We start from the raw sequence: 17779 nt of genomic DNA, 5'->3' as shown, positions 1-17779 counted from the left end.
GGGCCACGCCGTGAATCTTGATGACAGGGTGCAGTGCTGTGCGGCGAGGACAGGCTGGTGGAGGACCTTTGTCTTACGGATGTTTAGCATAAGGCCCATGCTTTCGTACGCCTCAGTAAATACGTTGACTATGTGCTGGAGTTCAGCCTCTGTATGTGCGCAGACACAGGCGTCGTCCGCGTACTGTAGCTCGACGACAGAGGTTGGAGTGGTCTTGGACCTGGCCTGGAGACGGCGGAGATTGAAGGTTCCACTGGTTCTGTAGTTTAGTTCCATTCCAGCGGGGAGCTTGTCGGCTGTGAGGGTCGGCTGTGAGGTGTCGTTGGCCGTGAGGTGGTGTTGGCCGCGGGGTGGTGTTGGCCGTGGGGTGGTGTCGGCCGTGGGGTGGTGTCGGCTGTGAGGTGTCGTTGGCTGTGAGGTGTCGGCTGTGAGGTATCGGCTGTGAGGTGTCGTTGGCTGTGTGGTGTCGGCTGTGGGGTGTCGTTGGCTGTGAGGTATCGGCTGTGAGGTGTCGTTGGCTGTGTGGTGTCGATGGCTGTGTGGTGTCGGCTGTGGGGTGGTGTTGGCTGTGCGGTGTCGATGGCTGTGAGGTGTCGGCTGTGAGGTGGTGTTGGCTGTGGGGTGTCGTTGGCTGTGGGGTGTCGTTGGCTGTGTGGTGTCGATGGCTGTGAGGTGTCGGCTGTGAGGTGGTGTTGGCTGTGGGGTGTCGTTGGCTGTGGGGTGTCGTTGGCTGTGGGGTGTCGTTGGCTGTGGGGTGTCGTTGGCTGTGGGGTGGTGTTGGCTGTGGGGTGTCGATGGCTGTGAGGTGTTGGCTGTGAGGGCGTGCAACTAGGTGCTACGGGTCCCCCAGAAAACAAATTTAGGAACGGTGTTGCAACCAGGGGCGTTGCACACAGGCTCACCTCTCCTGGAAGGTGCTGCTCTTCGCCCCCGCAAAACTGGCACCCAATGTCCCGGCGGGGGGCTGGAAGCTGGCCGCCCACCCGCTAATGATTTCTGGTGCCATTACCGCACCTCCAGGGCACGAACAGGGGCGGCAACAGACCGAATTACTACCCCCTTGTGTTTATACAGCTCGTTTAACCTAGTAAAACTTCCCAAGGTGCTTCACAAGAACGTTATCAGACAAAATTTCACACCGAGCCCCAAGAGGAGATATAAGGACAGATGAAAGAGGTAAGTTTTGAGGGGCATCTTAAAGGAGGAAAGAGAGGTGGAGAGGTTTAGGGAGGGAATTCCAGAGCTTAGGGCCTTGGTAGCTGAAGGCATAAACTCAAGATACTGATACCTGCTACATACATGCAATGTATGTAATTTGAGGCAAAAATTAAAAGTAATATATAAATGGATGGTTCAGTTTAATGAGGTTTCCTTCATCGCCTCTGGGACAAAATCCTGCAACTCCCTACACTGTGGGAGCATCTTAACCACACGGACTGCAGCAGTTCAAGAAGAAGGCCCACCACCACTTTTGAGAGATGCAACCAGAGGATGGGCAATAAATGCCGGTCTTGGAGCAACGTGCACATCTCGAGAATGAAATTATATTTTTATAGTTTGAAGTAGAATGTGAGTGGAACAAACGTAAACTGGAGTCAGGTATGACAAAACAACAATTTGATGCCAGTTCATAGAAACATAGAAACATAGAAAATAGGTGCAGGAGTAGGCCATTCGGCCCTTCGAGCCTGCACCGCCATTCAATGAGTTCATGGCTGAACATGCAACTTCAGTACCCCATTCCTGCTTTCTCGCCATACCCCTTGATCCCCCTAGTAGTAAGGATTACATCTAACTCCTTTTTGAATATATTTAGTGAATTGGCCTCAACAACTTTCTGTGGCAGAGAATTCCACAGGTTCACCACTCTCTGGGTGAAGAAGTTTCTCCTCATCTCGGTCCTAAATGGCTTACCCCTTATCCTTAGACTGTGACCCCTGGTTCTGGACTTCCCCAACATTCTTCCTGCATCTAACCTGTCTAAACCCATCAGAATTTTAAACGTTTCTATGAGATCCCCTTTCATTCTTCTGAACTCCAGTGAATACAAGCCCAGTTGATCCAGTCTTTCTTGATATGTCAGTCCCGCCATCCCGGGATTCAGTCTGGTGAACCTTCGCTGCACTCTCTCAATAGCAAGAATGTCCTTCCTCAAGTTAGGAGACCAAAACTGTACACAATACTCCAGGTGTGGCCTCACCAAGGCCCTGTACAACTGTAGTAACACCTCCCTGCCCCTGTACTCAAATCCGCTCGCTATGAAGGCCAACATGCCATTTGCTTTCTTAACCGCCTGCTGTACCTGCATGCCAACCTTCAATGACCTGATGTACCATGACACCCAGGTCTCGTTGCACCTCCCCTTTTCCTAATCTGTCACCATTCAGATAATAGTCTGTCTCTCTGTTTAACCTCACATTTATCCACATTATACTTCATCTGCCATGCATTTGCCCACTCATCTAACCTATCCAAGTCACTCTGCAGCCTCGTAGCATCCTCCTCGCAGCTCACACTGCCACTACTTAGTGTCATCCGCAAATTTGGAGATACTACATTTAATCCCCTCGTCTAAATCATTAATGTACAATGTAAACAGCTGGGGCCCCTGCACAGAACCTTGCGGTACCCCACTAGTCACTGCCTGCCATTCTGAAAAGTACCCATTTACTCCTACTCTTTGCTTCCTGTCTGATAACCAGTTCTCAATCCATGTCAGCACACTACCCCCAATCCCATGTGCTTTAACGTTGCACATTAATCTCTTGTGTGGGACCTTGTCGAAAGCTTTCTGAAAGTCCAAATATACCACATCAACTGGTTCTCCCTTGTCCACTCTACTGGAAACATCCTCAAAAAATTCCAGATTTGTCAAGCACAAATCCATGCTGACTTGGACCTATCATGTCACCTCTTTCCAAATGCGCTGCTATGACATCCTTAATAATTGATTCCATCATTTTACCCACTACTGATGTCAGGCTGACCGGTCTATAATTCCCTGTTTTCTCTCTCCCTCCTTTTTTAAAAAGTGGGGTTACATTGGCTACCCTCCACTCGATAGGAACTGATCCAGAGTCTATGGAATGTTGGAAAATGACTGTCAATACATCCGCTATTTCCAAGGCCACCTCCTTAAGTACTCTGGGATGCAGTCCATCAGGCCCTGGAGATTTATCAGCCTTCAATCCCATCAATTTCCCCAACACAATTTCCTAACTAATAAGGATTTCCCTCAGTTCCTCCTTCTTACTAGACCCTCTGACCCCTTTTATGTCCGGAAGGTTGTTTGTGTCCTCCTTAGTGAATACCGAACCAAAGTACTTGTTCAATTGGTCTGTCATTTCTTTGTACCCCGTTATGACTTCCCCTGATTCTGACTGCAGGGGACCTAAGTTTGTCTTCACTAACCTTTTTCTCTTTACATATCTATAGAAACTTTTGCAATCCGTCTTAATGTTCCCTGCAAGCTTCTTCTCGTACTCTATTTTCCCTGCCCTAATCAAACCCTTTGTCCTCCTCTGCTGAGTTCTAAATTTCTCCCAGTCCCCAGGTTCACTGCTATTTCTGGCCAATTTGTATGCCACTTCCTTGGCTTTAATACTATCCCTGATTTCCCTTGATAGCCACGGTTGTGCCACCTTCCCTTTTTTATTTTTACGCCAGACAGGAATGTACAATTGTTGTAGTTCATCCATGCGGTCTCTAAATGTCTGCCATTGCCCATCCACAGTCAACCCCTTAAATATCATTCGCCAATCTATCCTAGCCAATTCACGCCTCATACCTTCAAAGTTACCCTTCTTTAAGTTCTGGACCATGGTCTCTGAATTAACTGTTTCATTCTCAATCCTAATGTAGAATTCCACCATATTATGGTCACTCTTCCCCAAGGGGCCTCTCACAACGAGATTGCTAATTAATCCTCTCTCATTACACAACACCCAGTCTAAGATGGCCTCCCCCCTAGTTGGTTCCTCGACATATTGGTCTGGAAAACCATCCCTTCAGTTCAGTCCAGTGTGTTTGTCAAGGAATTTTTCTCTGGTGCAAAGTTTTTCCACTTGCTGAAGAAGAATCTCAAAGATTACAAGTAAATGTAGGGTTTTGATAGAGTAAATAAGGAAAAACTGTTTCCACTAGCAGGAGGGTCGATAACCAGAAGGCACAGATTTAAGGTAATTGGCAAAAGAACCAGAGGGAAGATGAGGAGACATTTTTTTTACACAGCGAGTTGTTATGATTTGGAATCCACTACCTGAAAGGGCAGTGGAAGCAGATTCAATAGTAACTTTCAAAAGGAAAGCGGATAAATTCTTGAAAAGGAAAAATCTGCAGGGGTGTGGGGAAAGAGTAGTGGGACTAATTGGATAGCTCTTTCAAAGAGCCAGCACGGGCAGGATGGGCCGAACAGTATCCTTCAATGCTGTATCATTCTATAAATCTGATAGCGTACTTTCAACAATGAACAATTAGTTTCTCTCTCCCCTGCTGTGGTATGTGCTGCTTTAGCTGTCTTGATCTCTCTGGGCTTATGGGAGTCTGCCAGAGGCAGCTGTGCAAAACCATTTATTTTTCCCCCAATTAGAACAGTTTTAATGCTTTACTTTGACTGGGAATAGATGGCTCTTTCCCCATAGCCCTGCAATTGTTTATTTTCAAATTATATCAAATTCCCTTTTCAAAGTTACTATTGAATCTGCTTCTACCGCCATTTCAGGCAGTACATTCCAGATCACAATAAATCGCTGCCCTTTATCTCCCCTCCGGTTCTTTTGCCAATTACCTTAAATCTGTGTCCTCTGGTTATTGGCCTGCCTGCTAGTGGAAACAGTTTCTCCTTGTTTACTCCATTAAAGTAATTATCATAGAATCTTACAGCACAGAAGGAGGCCATTCGGCCCATTGTGCATGTGGTGGCTCTTTGAAAGAGCTGTTCAATTAGTCCCCCTCCCCTGCTCTTTTCCCATAGCCCTGCAAATTTTTCCCCTTCAAGTATTTATCTAATTCCCTTGTGAAAGTTACTATTGAGTCTGCTTCTACCGCCCTTTCAGGTAGTGCATTCGAGATAAAAACAACTCAATGTGTAAAATAATATTCTTGAATATCAGGTGAGCACAGGATTTAGTTTGACAGTTAAGTTCCCCACCCTCTCTCCACTGCACCCTCCCCCCACCCCGCCCCATTAAATAACGCGCTGATACTAACTGTCTGGGGTCATGTAAAAAATGGCCAATGTAGTGAAATTAAAAAAGGACTGGTAGGATTTGCGGAACAATACCCTTCCTTGCATTAATCATCAATTGTAAAAGGGCGTCAAAAAAAAAGAATGAAAATGAATTTCTTTGAAATGGTTTAAATATATTTAGAAAACAATCGAGTTCCTTTTCCCTAACCAATTTCCGACAGCTCCATTTACATGCAGACATAGATTTAGTAATGTGAAGCCCTCATATCAATGTCATAGTAACAGCATCCCCAGGCACCAGTTTTGAACACCTACCATCCCAGTATCAGCAAGGTCAAAATTTTGCACTTTTGTGAAACTGGAATTCATTTTAAAATGCATTGGTTGTCTCCTGGCAACAGGAATGATAGTGAGATGACATGATTTGATTTCTTCACACTCGCTCCGATCTGCATGGCAGGTTTTTAAGCATCAAAACTTTTAACTACTTTAGTGAGTCACTCGGTACCAGTCACTAGAAGTCTTAATGTCCTTGCAAGGGTGGCTGAGAGTCTCAATCAATTCCTGTGCTCGCTGACATACAGTGGCTCCTGGTCCAGCAACGCCTCAATTTTAAAATTCTCATTCTGGTTTTCTAATTCCTACAAGTCCTCGCCCCTCCATATCTCTATAATCTCCTCCAGCCTACAACCCTCCGAGATTTCTGCGCTCCTCTAATTCTGGCCTCCTGTGCATCCCCGATTTCCTTCACTCCACCGTTGGTGGCCGTGCCTTCAGCTGCCTAGGCCCTAAGCTCTGGAATTCCCTCCCTAATCCTCTAGACTTCTCTCTGCTCCTTTAAGAAGCTCCTTCAAAACCTTCTCTTTGATCAAGCTTTTGGTTATCTATCCTAATTTCTCCTCATGTGGCTTGGTGTCAAATTGTGTTTAATAATCGCTCTTGCGAAGCCCCTTGGGATGTTTTACTATATTAAAGGCGCTATATAAATGCAAGTTTACAAAAATGTACCATATAAAAGCTCCCAAAAATAATGAATGTGAAGAGCGGGAAGCTGGTGTATGCAAGGCTAACTGTTTTTTTAAAATGCTCTAAGCGGTGAAGAAGCACACCCTAACAAAACATATGTTCAGATTTCTGCCCTATGTATTACGGAACTCTCTTACCTGCTTTACAGGTACACGAGCCATCTATTGGCGAGCAGAATGCTTCATTTTTGCAGTCACAGGTGGAGGAGCAGTTGACTCCATTGGTACCAGCTGGACAAGGAATTGAACAATCAGAACCCTGTGGAATAATTGAAATGGAATGATATTTAAGAGTTAAAAAAGGAAGAGATTCTAAAATTGGAAAACAATAGTAGATATTAATCGTTAGCATATCAGCATCACTAAAAAAAACAGATTATCTGGTCATTATCATATTGCTGTTTGTGGGAGCTTGCTGTGCACAAATTGGCTGCTGTGTTTCCTACATTACAACAGTGACAATACTCCAAAAAGTACTTCATTGGTTGTAAAGCGCTTGGGACGTCCTGAGGTCATGAAAGGCGCTATATAAATGCAAGTATTTCTGTTAGAGAGAAATATGAATTGCTTCAAATCACTGCTTTTCTGCAAAGAATATCTCTTAAAGAGATGAATATGAGCAAAGACTGAACATGCTGGGGCTCTTTTCTCTAGAAAAGAGGAGGTTGAGGGTTGACCTGATAGAGGTCTTGAAAATTATGAAGGGGTTTGATGGGGTAGACGTCGAGAATCTGTGGGGGCGACCAGAACTAGGACCTATCAATATAAGATAGTCACGAATAAATCCAATAAAGAATTCAGGAGTGTAATGTCTGTAGGCTTGTAATGTTTGTAGCTCCACACTGTGGATGTGGACGTATTGTGTACTGCAACTGCAGAGTTAATAATAAACAGAACCAGGCAGATTCCGGAAGCTTCCGAGAGAGCTGCCTGTCATGTTAGGAGGTGTGTGTGCTGTGCTCTGTGAAGATATCACATCTGGCGATGAGATGGGATTTTTCGGATGATTTAAAGCTTAAATTTTATTGGTGAAAGATTCAGCCAGTCGACAGAGAGACATTGGAAGTTTCTGTCTTTGGAAAAAGCTACAAAAATCCGAGGTAAAATACAGCACATGGCGTGAACAGCTAGAGATTAAAATGGCAGGTGCAATCGGACATTTAGGGGAATATGGACACGATCGGGAACATTTTAAAGCGTATGTGGATCGGCTAGAAATGTATTTCACTGCAAATAACATAATCGAAGTTCCAGACAATGTAGTCCAGAACCGGGCTGTGTTGGAATGTAAGAAAGCGATCTTCTTATCGGAGGCAGGTCCGACATTGTACGAAACCCTTGTAAATCTGCTTGTGCCTGACGAGCCAAAGGACACAACGCTTAAAGAGATTTTAATGAAGCTGGAGCAGCACTATAACCCCAAACCGTTAGAAATTGCTGAAAGCTATCGTTTCAGGATTCGGAATCAAAAGGCTGATGAAAGTATCAGTGATTACATCGTAGCATTAAAAAAGCTATCGATGCACTGTAATTTTGGAAACTTTCAAAACCGAGCATTATGGGATTGTTTTGTTTGTGGGGTGAAAAATGGTGCGATCAGAAGGAAGTTATTGATGATGGATGACATGACTTTTGAGATTGCTTGCCAGACAGCAAGATCGATGGGCATGGCCGAACAATATTCCCGAGAATTAAATAATAATTACGGTCGTCAGTCAACCGAGGTAAATCACTTGCAGATTCAAAGTAAAAGACGGTGGCCGCCCAAAGTCTCAGAAACTGGAAATTCTAACAGAGCATCGAAGTCGTGCTATAAGTGCCTGGGACAACACATTGCTAAAGTTGTCCATACGTGAATGCAGAGTGTTTCTTCTGCAGAAAGACTGGGCATCTTGCGAAGGCATGCCGACTGAAGGGTAAACCAGTTTTTAAAGCTATGAGTCCAGCGTTCAAAGCTATGAGTAGAAATCCCAAGAGACGACATAGCATGGAAGAACAACAACAGGACGAGGAGATGTTAGAGTTACACATCATCAGGAGCACGAGGTTAACAGACAGCGATTCAGAAAGCATCAAAATCCACTTAGATGTTGCGGGATTCAAGATAATAATGGAAATTGACACGAGTGCATCCATGAGTGTAGTACCGGAGTCACTACATCGCGCCAAATTGCGTGATTTTCAACTGGAGAAATCAAAGTTAGAGCTACGAGGCTACTCGGGAGAGAAAATTCCTGTGGTAGGTCATATCACCGTACCGGTGAAATATAAAGATCAAATTTCAGAACTTGCCTCTAATAGTAGTGAAAGGAGACAAGTCTGCCTTACTAGGAAGAAATTGGTTGAGCTCACTGAAGCTGGATTGGAGTAAGATTTTCATCAACGGATGAGGTTATCACGAAGTATCCGAAGGTGTTCTGCGAAGTATGCAGTCCGATCCAAGGCTTCAAGGCAAGTGTCAGGGTACAGAAGGACGCTAGATCGGTTTACTACAAGCCACGTTCCGTACCATATGCACTCAAGGAAAAAGTTGAGCAAGAACTCAAAAGACTAGAGACTGAGAACATTATTTGTAAGATAGATCTATGCAATTGGGCTACACCCATTGTTGTTGTAACTAAGTCTGATGGTAAGGTAAGAATGTGTGGTGATTATAAAGTAACTGTAAACCAGGTTCTAGAGAGTAATGTCCCCAATACCTTGCCGAATATAGAAGATTTGTTCACAACACTGACAGGCGGTCAGATCTTCTCAAAACTGGATCTTACGAATGTCTACTTACAGCTTGAACTAGATGAGGAGTCCAAGTCATGTTTGACTATAAATACTTATCTAGGCATATATCAATTTAATAGGCTACCGTTTGGAATGTCTTCTGCCCCTGCCATATTCCAAGGGGTGATGAATCAGATTTTGCAAGGTATTGAAGGGGTAGTAGGTTATTTGGATGACATACTAATTTCAACACCAGATAGACAAATTCATAATAACATATTGAATGAAGTCCTCAAAAGGCTAGAGAAGCACAGAGTACGAGTGTCTGCTCGTAAGTGTGAGTTATTTAAAAACTCAGTGCAGTACTAAGGGTACAGAGTGGACAAAGATGGTTTACATACAACCATCGAAAAATTGGATGCAATTAGAAATGCACCCACTCCCAGGAATGTCACTGAACTTCGTTCATTCTTGGGTCTTTTGAACTACCATGGGAAGTTCCTACCAAATTTGGCTACAGTATTACATCCACTGAATGAACTATTGAAAAAACAGGTCCACTGGAAGTGGTCAAAAGAATGCGCTACAGCATTCAAGGAGTGTAAAAGCAAATTAGTGGAGAGCACCATGTTAGTTCATTATGACATATCTAAAGAGATTAAGCTATCATGTGATGCCGCTCCGTATGGCGTTGGGACAGTAATCTCTCATGTATCAAGTAGTGGGGAGGAGAGACCAATTGCTTTTGCTTCACGCACTCTCAGTGCCAGTGAGAGTAATTATGCGCAACTTGAAAGGGAAGCTTTGGCATTAATTTTTGGGGTCAAGAAGTTTCACAAATACTTGTATGGTCGTAAGTTTACCATCGTTACGGACCATAAGCCCCTAACAGCAATCCTCCATCCAAAGTCCCCAGTTCCAACATTAGCTGCAGCCCGAATGCAGAGATGGGCTTTGATTTTGTCAGCATATACATATGATATTGAATACAGATGATCAGCTGATCACAGTAATGCTGATGCAATGTCTAGATTGCCTTCCCCATCACAAGTTACACCCGATAGGGAAGAAGTGTTTTATTTTTCATACATTGATTAATTGCTAGTTACAGCTGAAGAGATTGGTAGAGCAACCAAACGTGACCCAGTGATGTCAAAGGTTGATGAGTATATTGCAAATGGGTGGCCAAACCAGGTAACAGACAAAGATACACATCCATTCTTCATTCATAGGAATGAATTATCAGTCGATAAAGATTGTATCATGTGGGGTGCAAGAGTGGTTATACCAAATAAATTCAGGTCCAAATTATTAGGAGACCTCCATGACTAGCACCTGGGAATGTGCTTGACCAAGAGTTTTGCATGCAGTTATTTATGGTGGCCAGGTCTTGATAAAGATACAGAGTACATCGTGAGTCAGTGTACGACATGTCAATCGGTAAGCAAGCAACCACCACCAGTACCATTACAGCCATGGAAATGGCCTCCCAGGTTGTGGCAAAGGCTACATATTGATTTTGCTGAGTTAGAAGGACAACAATTGTTCATTGTGATTGATAGCCATTCGAAGTGGGTTGAGGTGTTTTCAATGTTAAAAATAACAAGTAAAACATTGGACATTTTGCGAAAATTATTTTCTTTATTTGGCCTCCCAGAAGAAATTGTTTTGGATAATGGAGCACAATTTCGTTCAGAACAATTTGCACAATTCACGAGCAAAAATGGTGTGAGACATACCAAGGTTCCACCATAAGGTGGATGAATTAACTGTGCAAATAGATGTTAACAAATATGATGTGATTGGGATTACGGAGACGTGGCTCCAGGATGATCAGGGCTGGGAACTCAACATCCATGGGTATTCAACATTCAGGAAGGATAGAATAAAAGGAAAAGGAGGTGGGGTAGCATTGCTGGTTAAAGAGGAGATTAATGCAATAGTTAGGAAGGACATTAGCTTGAATGATGTGGAATCTATATGGGTAGAGCTGCAGAACACCAAAGGGCAAAAAACGGTAGTAGTGATGTTGGGGAGGGCATCAAACAGGAAATTAGGGGTGCATGCAGCAGTTATAATGGGTGACTTTAATATGCACATAGATTGGGCTAACCAAACTGGAAGCAGTACGGTGGAGGAGGATTTCCTGGAGTGCATAAGGGATGGTTTTCTAGACCAATATGTCGAGGAACCAACTAGGGGGGAGGCCATCTTAGACTGGGTGTTGTGTAATGAGAGAGGATTAATTAGCAATCTCGTTGTGCGAGGCCCCTTGCGGAAGAGTAACCATAATATGGTGGAATTCTGCATTAGGATGGAGAATGAAACAGTTAATTCAGAGACCATGGTCCAAAACTTAAAGAAGGGTAACTTTTAAGGTATGAGGCGTGAATTGGCTAGGATAGATTGGCGAATGATACTTAAGGGGTTGACTGTGGATGGGCAATGGCAGACATTTAGAGACCGCATGGATGAACTACAACAATTGTACATTCCTGTCTGGCGTAAAAATAAAAAAGGGAAAGTGGCTCAACCGTGGCTATCAAGGGAAATCAGGGATAGTATTAAAGCCAAGGAAGTGGCATACAAATTGGCCAGAAATAGCAGCGAACCCGGAGACTGGGAGAAATTTAGAACTCAGCAGGGGAGGACAAAGGGTTTGATTAGGGCAGGGAAAATGGAGTACGAGAAGAAGCTTGCAGGGAACATTAAGACGGATTGCAAAAGTTTCTATAGATATGTAAAGAGAAAAAGGTTAGTAAAGACAAACGTAGGTCGCCTGCAGTCAGAGTCAGGGGAAGTCATAACGGGGAACAAAGAAATGGCGGACCAATTGAACAAGTACTTTGGTTCGGTATTCACTAAGGAGGACACAAACAACCTTCCGGACATAAAAGGGGTCAGAGGGTCTAGTAAGGAGGAGGAACTGAGGGAAATCCTTATTAATCAGGAAATTGTGTTGGGGAAATTGATGGGATTGAAGGCCGATAAATCCCCAGGGCCTGATGCACTGTATCCCAGAGTACTTAAGGAGGTGGCCTTGGAAATAGCGGATGCATTGACAGTCATTTTCCAACATTCCATTGACTCTGGATCAGTTCCTATCGAGTGGAGGGTAGCCAATGTAACCCCACTTTTTAAAAAAGGAGGGAGAGAGAAAACAGGGAATTATAGACCGGTCAGCCTGACATCGGTAATGGGTAAGATGATGGAATCAATTATTAAGGATGTCATAGCAGCGTATTTGGAAAGAGGTGACATGATAGGTCCAAGTCAGCATGGATTTGTGAAAGGGAAATCACGCTTGACAAATCTTCTGGAATTTTTTGAGGATGTTTCCAGTAGAGTGGACAAGGGAGAACCAGTTGATGTGGTATATTTGGACTTTCAGAAGGCTTTCGACAAGGTCCCACACAAGAGATTATGTGCAAAGTTAAAGCACATGGGATTGGGGGTAGTGTGCTGACATGGATTGAGAACTGGTTGTCAGACAGGAAGCAAAGAGTAGGAGTAAATGGGTACTTTTCAGAATGGCAGGCGGTGACTAGTGGGGTACCGCAAGGTTCTGTGCTGGGTCCCCAGCTGTTTACACTGTACATTAATGATTTAGACGAGGGGATTAAATGTAGTATCTCCAAATTTGCGGATGACAGTAAGTTGGGTGGCAGTGTGAGCTGCGAGGAGGATGCTATGAGGCTGCAGAGCGACTTGGATAGGTTAGGTGAGTGGGCAAATGCATGGCAGATGAAGTATAATGAGGTTATCCACTTTGGTGGTAAAAACAGAGACAGACTATTATCTGAATGGTGACAGATTAGGAAAAGGGGAGGTGCAACGAGACCTGGGTGTCATGGTACATCAGTCATTGAAGGTTGGCATGCAGGTACAGCAAGCGGTTAAGAAAGCAAATGGCATGTTGGCCTTCATAGCGAGGGGATTTGAGTACAGGGGCAGGGAGGTGTTGCTACAGTTGTACAGGGCCTTGGTGAGGCCACATCTGGAGTATTGTGTACAGTTTTGGTCTCCTAACCTGAGGAAGGACATTCTTGCTATTGAGGGAGTGCAGCGAAGGTTCACCAGACTGATTCCCGGGATGGCGGGACTGAACTATCAAGAAAGACTGGATCAATTGGGCTTGTATTCACTGGAGTTCAGAAGAATGAGAGGGGATCTCATAGAAACCTTAGACAGGTTAGATGCAGGAAGAATGTTCCCAATGTTGGGGAAGTCCAGAACCAGGGGTCACAGTCTAAGGATAAGGGGTAAGCCATTTAGGACCGAGATGAGGAGAAACTTCTTCACCCAGAGAGTGGTGAACCTGTGAAATTCTCTACCACAGAAAGTTGTTGAGGCCAATTCACTAAATATATTCAAAAAGGAGTTCGATGTAGTCCTTACTACTAGGGGGATAAAGGGGTATGGCAAGAAAGCAGGAATGGGGTACTGAAGTTGCATGTTCAGCCATGAACTCATTGAATGACGGTGCAGGCTAGAAGGGCTGAATGGCCTACTCCTGCACCTATTTTCTATGTTTCTAGGTTTCTATACCGCCCTGCTTCGAATGGTGCAGCAGAGTGCAATGTACAAATTGTAAAACGTGCCCTCATAAAACAAATGTTAGATCCAAGTCCAGGGAAACAACAGTTGCCATTGGATCACAAATTAGCTAATTTTTTGATTCCGTCTCGAAAAACTCCTCATACAACCGCAGGTAGAACACCAGCAGAGTTGTTTCTCAAACGACAGCCACGAACCAGATTCTCGTTGTTAAAACCAAATTTGGCACAGTCCGTAGAAAAGATACAATTAAGACAGAAAGAGAATCATGATAGAGGTAGAGTAAAAGAGAGAAGTGTGAAATTAAACCAGAAGGTGAGAGTGAAGAACCATCATCATAAATGGTTAAAGTGGTTACCAGGAAGATATGTGGTCCTCGCACATATTTGGTAAAGATGTTTGATAATGGACAGCTTAGGTTTGTCATATTGATCATATTTTACCTACAGACATGGAAGGACTTGAAGGTGGGAATGATTCAATTATTTCTGACTCATCAGATAGTTTTGATACACCAGTAACAAATCCTAAATCCAATGTACTGGAAACAAATCCAGGAGAGAATCAGAATGAAAGTCTGAATCCGAGTCAGGAAAACAAAGAGCTTGAAGTTAGAGTGAGTTCAAATGAAAATCAAGGAAATTCTGTGGTGGAAAACATTCCTCAGGATGAGCCTCGAATGAGTTTAGATTCAACACCATGTTTGGAAGGTTCTGTTCGAGAGCTAAGGTATCCTCTTCAAAACAGAAAACAAGTGCTAAAGTTAAATTTGTAAATAAGGAAAAAAATAAGTTTATATCCTAAGTTATGTATAAACATGAAAGTTATGTATGATGTTTGTTATTATAACTTCTTCATTAAGGAGGGAGAAGTGTAATGCCTGTAAGCTTGTAATGTTTGTAGCTCCACGCTGTGGATGTGCACGTATTGTGTACTGCAACTGCATAGTTAATAATAAACAGAACCAGGCAGATTCCGGAGGCTTCTGAGAGAGCTGTCTGCCATGTTAGGAGCTGTGTGCGCTGTGCTCTTTGAAGATATCACAAGGAGAAACATCCTTATCCAGTGAGTGGCTAGAATGTGGAACTTGCTACCATGTGGAGTGGTTGAGGCGAATAGCATTGATGCACTTAAGGGGAAGCTAGATAAACACAAGAGGAGGAAAGGAATAGAAGGATATGCTGGTCGTGTGAGATGAAGAGAGGTGGGAGGAGGCTCGTGTGGAGCATAAACACCAATATGGACCAGTTGGGCCAAATGACCAGTGCATTGAGCAGGATTAATACGGATAGCAGATGTGAGAAATTTCACAGCCTGCTTTGTAGAAAGCTGTCAACAAAGAGAACTTTTATTGGGGGTGGGGGATAGCGGGAGGGAAGTGCAGCAGAAACTGAATGGTTAAATGCCTATCAAACCTTTATAATTCATTTAAAGGGAAAAAAAGGCTCTCACAATTTCTTAGCAGGGTAAACAAGTCATGTTACCTTATATCCTGGGGCACAGATGCATTGGCCAGTTACGCTGTCGCAGTCAGCACCATTTTGGCAGCTGCAGATTTGATGACAAGATACACCATAAAATCCAGGGGCACATGTCTCATTGCAGTACAGTCCAGACCATCCGGGTTTGCATGTACACTCGCCAGACATGGGGTGGCAGCTGGTGAGAGAGGATAAAAGGGGTCTCAGTTCCTCGCAGCATAGGGATAGCCTTATGAGCACAACTGTTATACTTGAAACACTAACCCCAGTTTTTGCTGCCTATAATCATCTGCTCGTAAGTAATCATTTCGACAGAGTGGGAAGATCATTTTCCTTCTTTTCCTTAAACAAACCATTGCAAAGCCCCAGCGATGGTTTAGTCAGCTCACTCAGTGAGACGCTAAGTCATACAGTCCAGGAAGCTCTGAGGTTTTGCACTCTGTGTGGAGTTGGCTGATCTCAGCTACGGTCCTATCTCTATTATCTCCTCCAGCTCGACAACCCTCTCTATCACTGTCATCTCCACCAGCCCTACAACCCTCCCTCTATCTCTGTCATCTCCACCAGCCCTAAAACCCTCCCTATCACTGTAATCTCCACCAGCCCCAAAACCCTTCCTATCTGTAACCACCTCCAGCCCTAAAACCCTTCCTATATCTGTAACCTCCTCCAGCCCTACAACCCTCCCTATCACTGTAACCTCCTCCAGCCCCTACAACCCTTCCTATCTCTGTAACCTCCTCCAGCCCTAATACCCTTCCTATCTCTGTAACCTCCTCCAACCCTACAACCCTCTCTATCACTGTAATCTCCTCCGGTCCCTACAACCCTTCCTATCACTGTAACCTCCTCCAGCCCCTACAACCCTCCCTATCACTGTAATCTCCTCCAGCCCCTATAACCCTTCCTATCTCTGTCATCTCCTCCAGCCCTAAAACCCTTCCTATCTCTGTAACCTCCTCCAGCCCTACAACTCTCCCCATCACTGTAATCTCCTCCAGACCCTAAAACCCTTCCTATCTCTGTAACCTCCTCCAGTCCTACAACCCTCCCTATCACTGTAATGTCCTCCAGCCCCTACAACCCTCCCTATCACTGTAACCTCCTCCAGCCCTATAACCCTCCCTATCACTGTAATCTCCTCCAGCCCTACAACCCTTCCTATCTCTGTCATCTCCTCCAGGCCTACAACCCTTCCTATCTCTGTCATCTCCTCCAGCCCTACAACCCTCCCTATCACTGTCATCTCCTCCAGCCCTACAACCCTCCCTATCACTGTAATCTCCTCCAGCCCTACAACCCTTCCTATCTCTGTCATCTCCTCCAGCCCTACAACCCTCCCTATCACTGTAATCTCCTCCAGACCCTACAACCCTCCCTATCTCTGTAATCTCCTCCAGCTCTACAACACACCCAGATCTCTGCGCTCCTCCAACTCTGCCTCCTTGCTCAGCTCCGATTTTCATCACTCCATCATTGGCGGTTGTGCCTTCAGCTACCTTGGCCCTTAGCTCTGTAATTCCCTCACTAAATCTCTCTGCCTCGCTATCTCTCTCTCCTCCTTTACGGCACTCCTTTAGACCCACCTCTTTGACCATAAAAAATAGGAGCAGGAGAAGGCCATTTGATCCTTCGAGCCTGCTCCGCCACTTAATAAGGTCATGGTTGACCTTCGTCTCAATCCATGGGGCGGAGAATCTAACGATTTTGAGCTTTTTAAAAATAATTCAGCTTCTGGGCAGTGGTGAGGGGCAGAAGTGGCGTCAGAGTGGGGCGGCTGCGCTGATGATGTCATGGCGACACTGACCTGCTGCGTCGCGCTGACGCGTCACAATGTCCTTCCCCTTCAGTTAAAGGGGACGGCCGCTGCGAACTCTGCAAATCGTTTAGTTAGGCCCACTGGGCCACCAGGGAGGGTTTCGGCCAGGGCAGCGGCCCGGTACCCAAGAGGAGGTGCCGGACTGCCTGTTGGTGGCCCGGCCGAACCCATGGCCACCATTGTCGGGCCGACCTCGGAGTCGGTCGACAACTGAAATAAAATGGAGGCGCCGGCAGCCCTTTTAAGCACGGCTTCCCACAGGGGAAACAAGTCAGTGGTAGGGACTGGCGGCGGCGCTGCTCCCGCGGGCCAAATTTCCCGCATGGGGTGGAAAGGGGGTCGCCGCCAGTCGGTGATGGGTCAGCGTGTGCCTGACGGGTGGCACGGAAACCCATTCCTGCCGCTCCCGGTCCAGGGGCAATTTAGGACGGGTCGGTCCATCCGTCTGCCCCCTGTTGGTGAGGCCTATCTGCTCCATTGCCGCTACTTCGAGGTGGTTAGGGACCTTAAAGAGGGGGACCTTAAAGAGGGGGACAATTTCGGCCTCTAAGTGTCTCAGCTTACACATGAATAATGGGCACGGTAATGAAGGCACGTCGGAGAGGGTCAGAGTGGAATTCTCCAGAGTATTTCTTTCCCTTATTGGCCCTTGGTTTTTTTGTCTGTGTTTTTTTTTGCTTATGCCAGGAGATTACATGGCTGCGGGGAAGGTGTGGGCGGGCTTGAAGGAAATGTTTAGTCAGGGTGATCCAGCCATCATGTGTGTGAAACAGGCTTGTGTTTTAAGCTAGTCCAATATGTCTAAATGGGATATTCTTCACACAAATGGCCCCAAAAATTATTTCCCCAAAACTAAGAATGAACAAGCTGGTTCCATGATCCACCACTGCCACCAGTGAGCATCACTCGAGGTTTATATAAGAGAGAGCGAGAGGGATGGCACCCCAGGAAATTATGCGAGCTCACAATGTGTTTTTTAAAGAATCCCAAACCA

At 45.1% G+C, this 17779-nt stretch overlaps 1 protein-coding gene across 3 annotated transcripts in view; it reads right to left on the bottom strand.

The window, feature by feature from the left end:
- Nucleotides 1-17779, bottom strand: part of megf10 (multiple EGF-like-domains 10) — a 293005-nt gene that overhangs the window by 65096 nt on the left and 210130 nt on the right. For all 3 annotated transcript variants that reach the window (XM_070887065.1, XM_070887086.1, XM_070887076.1), the window contains 2 exons: nucleotides 14970-15144; nucleotides 6352-6472 (listed from right to left, as the gene is read on the bottom strand). In XM_070887065.1, coding sequence (XP_070743166.1) covers nucleotides 6352-6472; nucleotides 14970-15144 — 296 coding nt within the window. The remainder of the gene's footprint in view (nucleotides 1-6351; nucleotides 6473-14969; nucleotides 15145-17779) is intronic.

Source organism: Pristiophorus japonicus, chromosome 1 (assembly GCF_044704955.1).
Source record: "Pristiophorus japonicus isolate sPriJap1 chromosome 1, sPriJap1.hap1, whole genome shotgun sequence".
Taxonomy (NCBI): domain Eukaryota; kingdom Metazoa; phylum Chordata; class Chondrichthyes; family Pristiophoridae; genus Pristiophorus; species Pristiophorus japonicus.
Note: the sequence above shows the minus strand (reverse complement) of the source record. Positions and strands in the feature narration are given on the sequence as shown.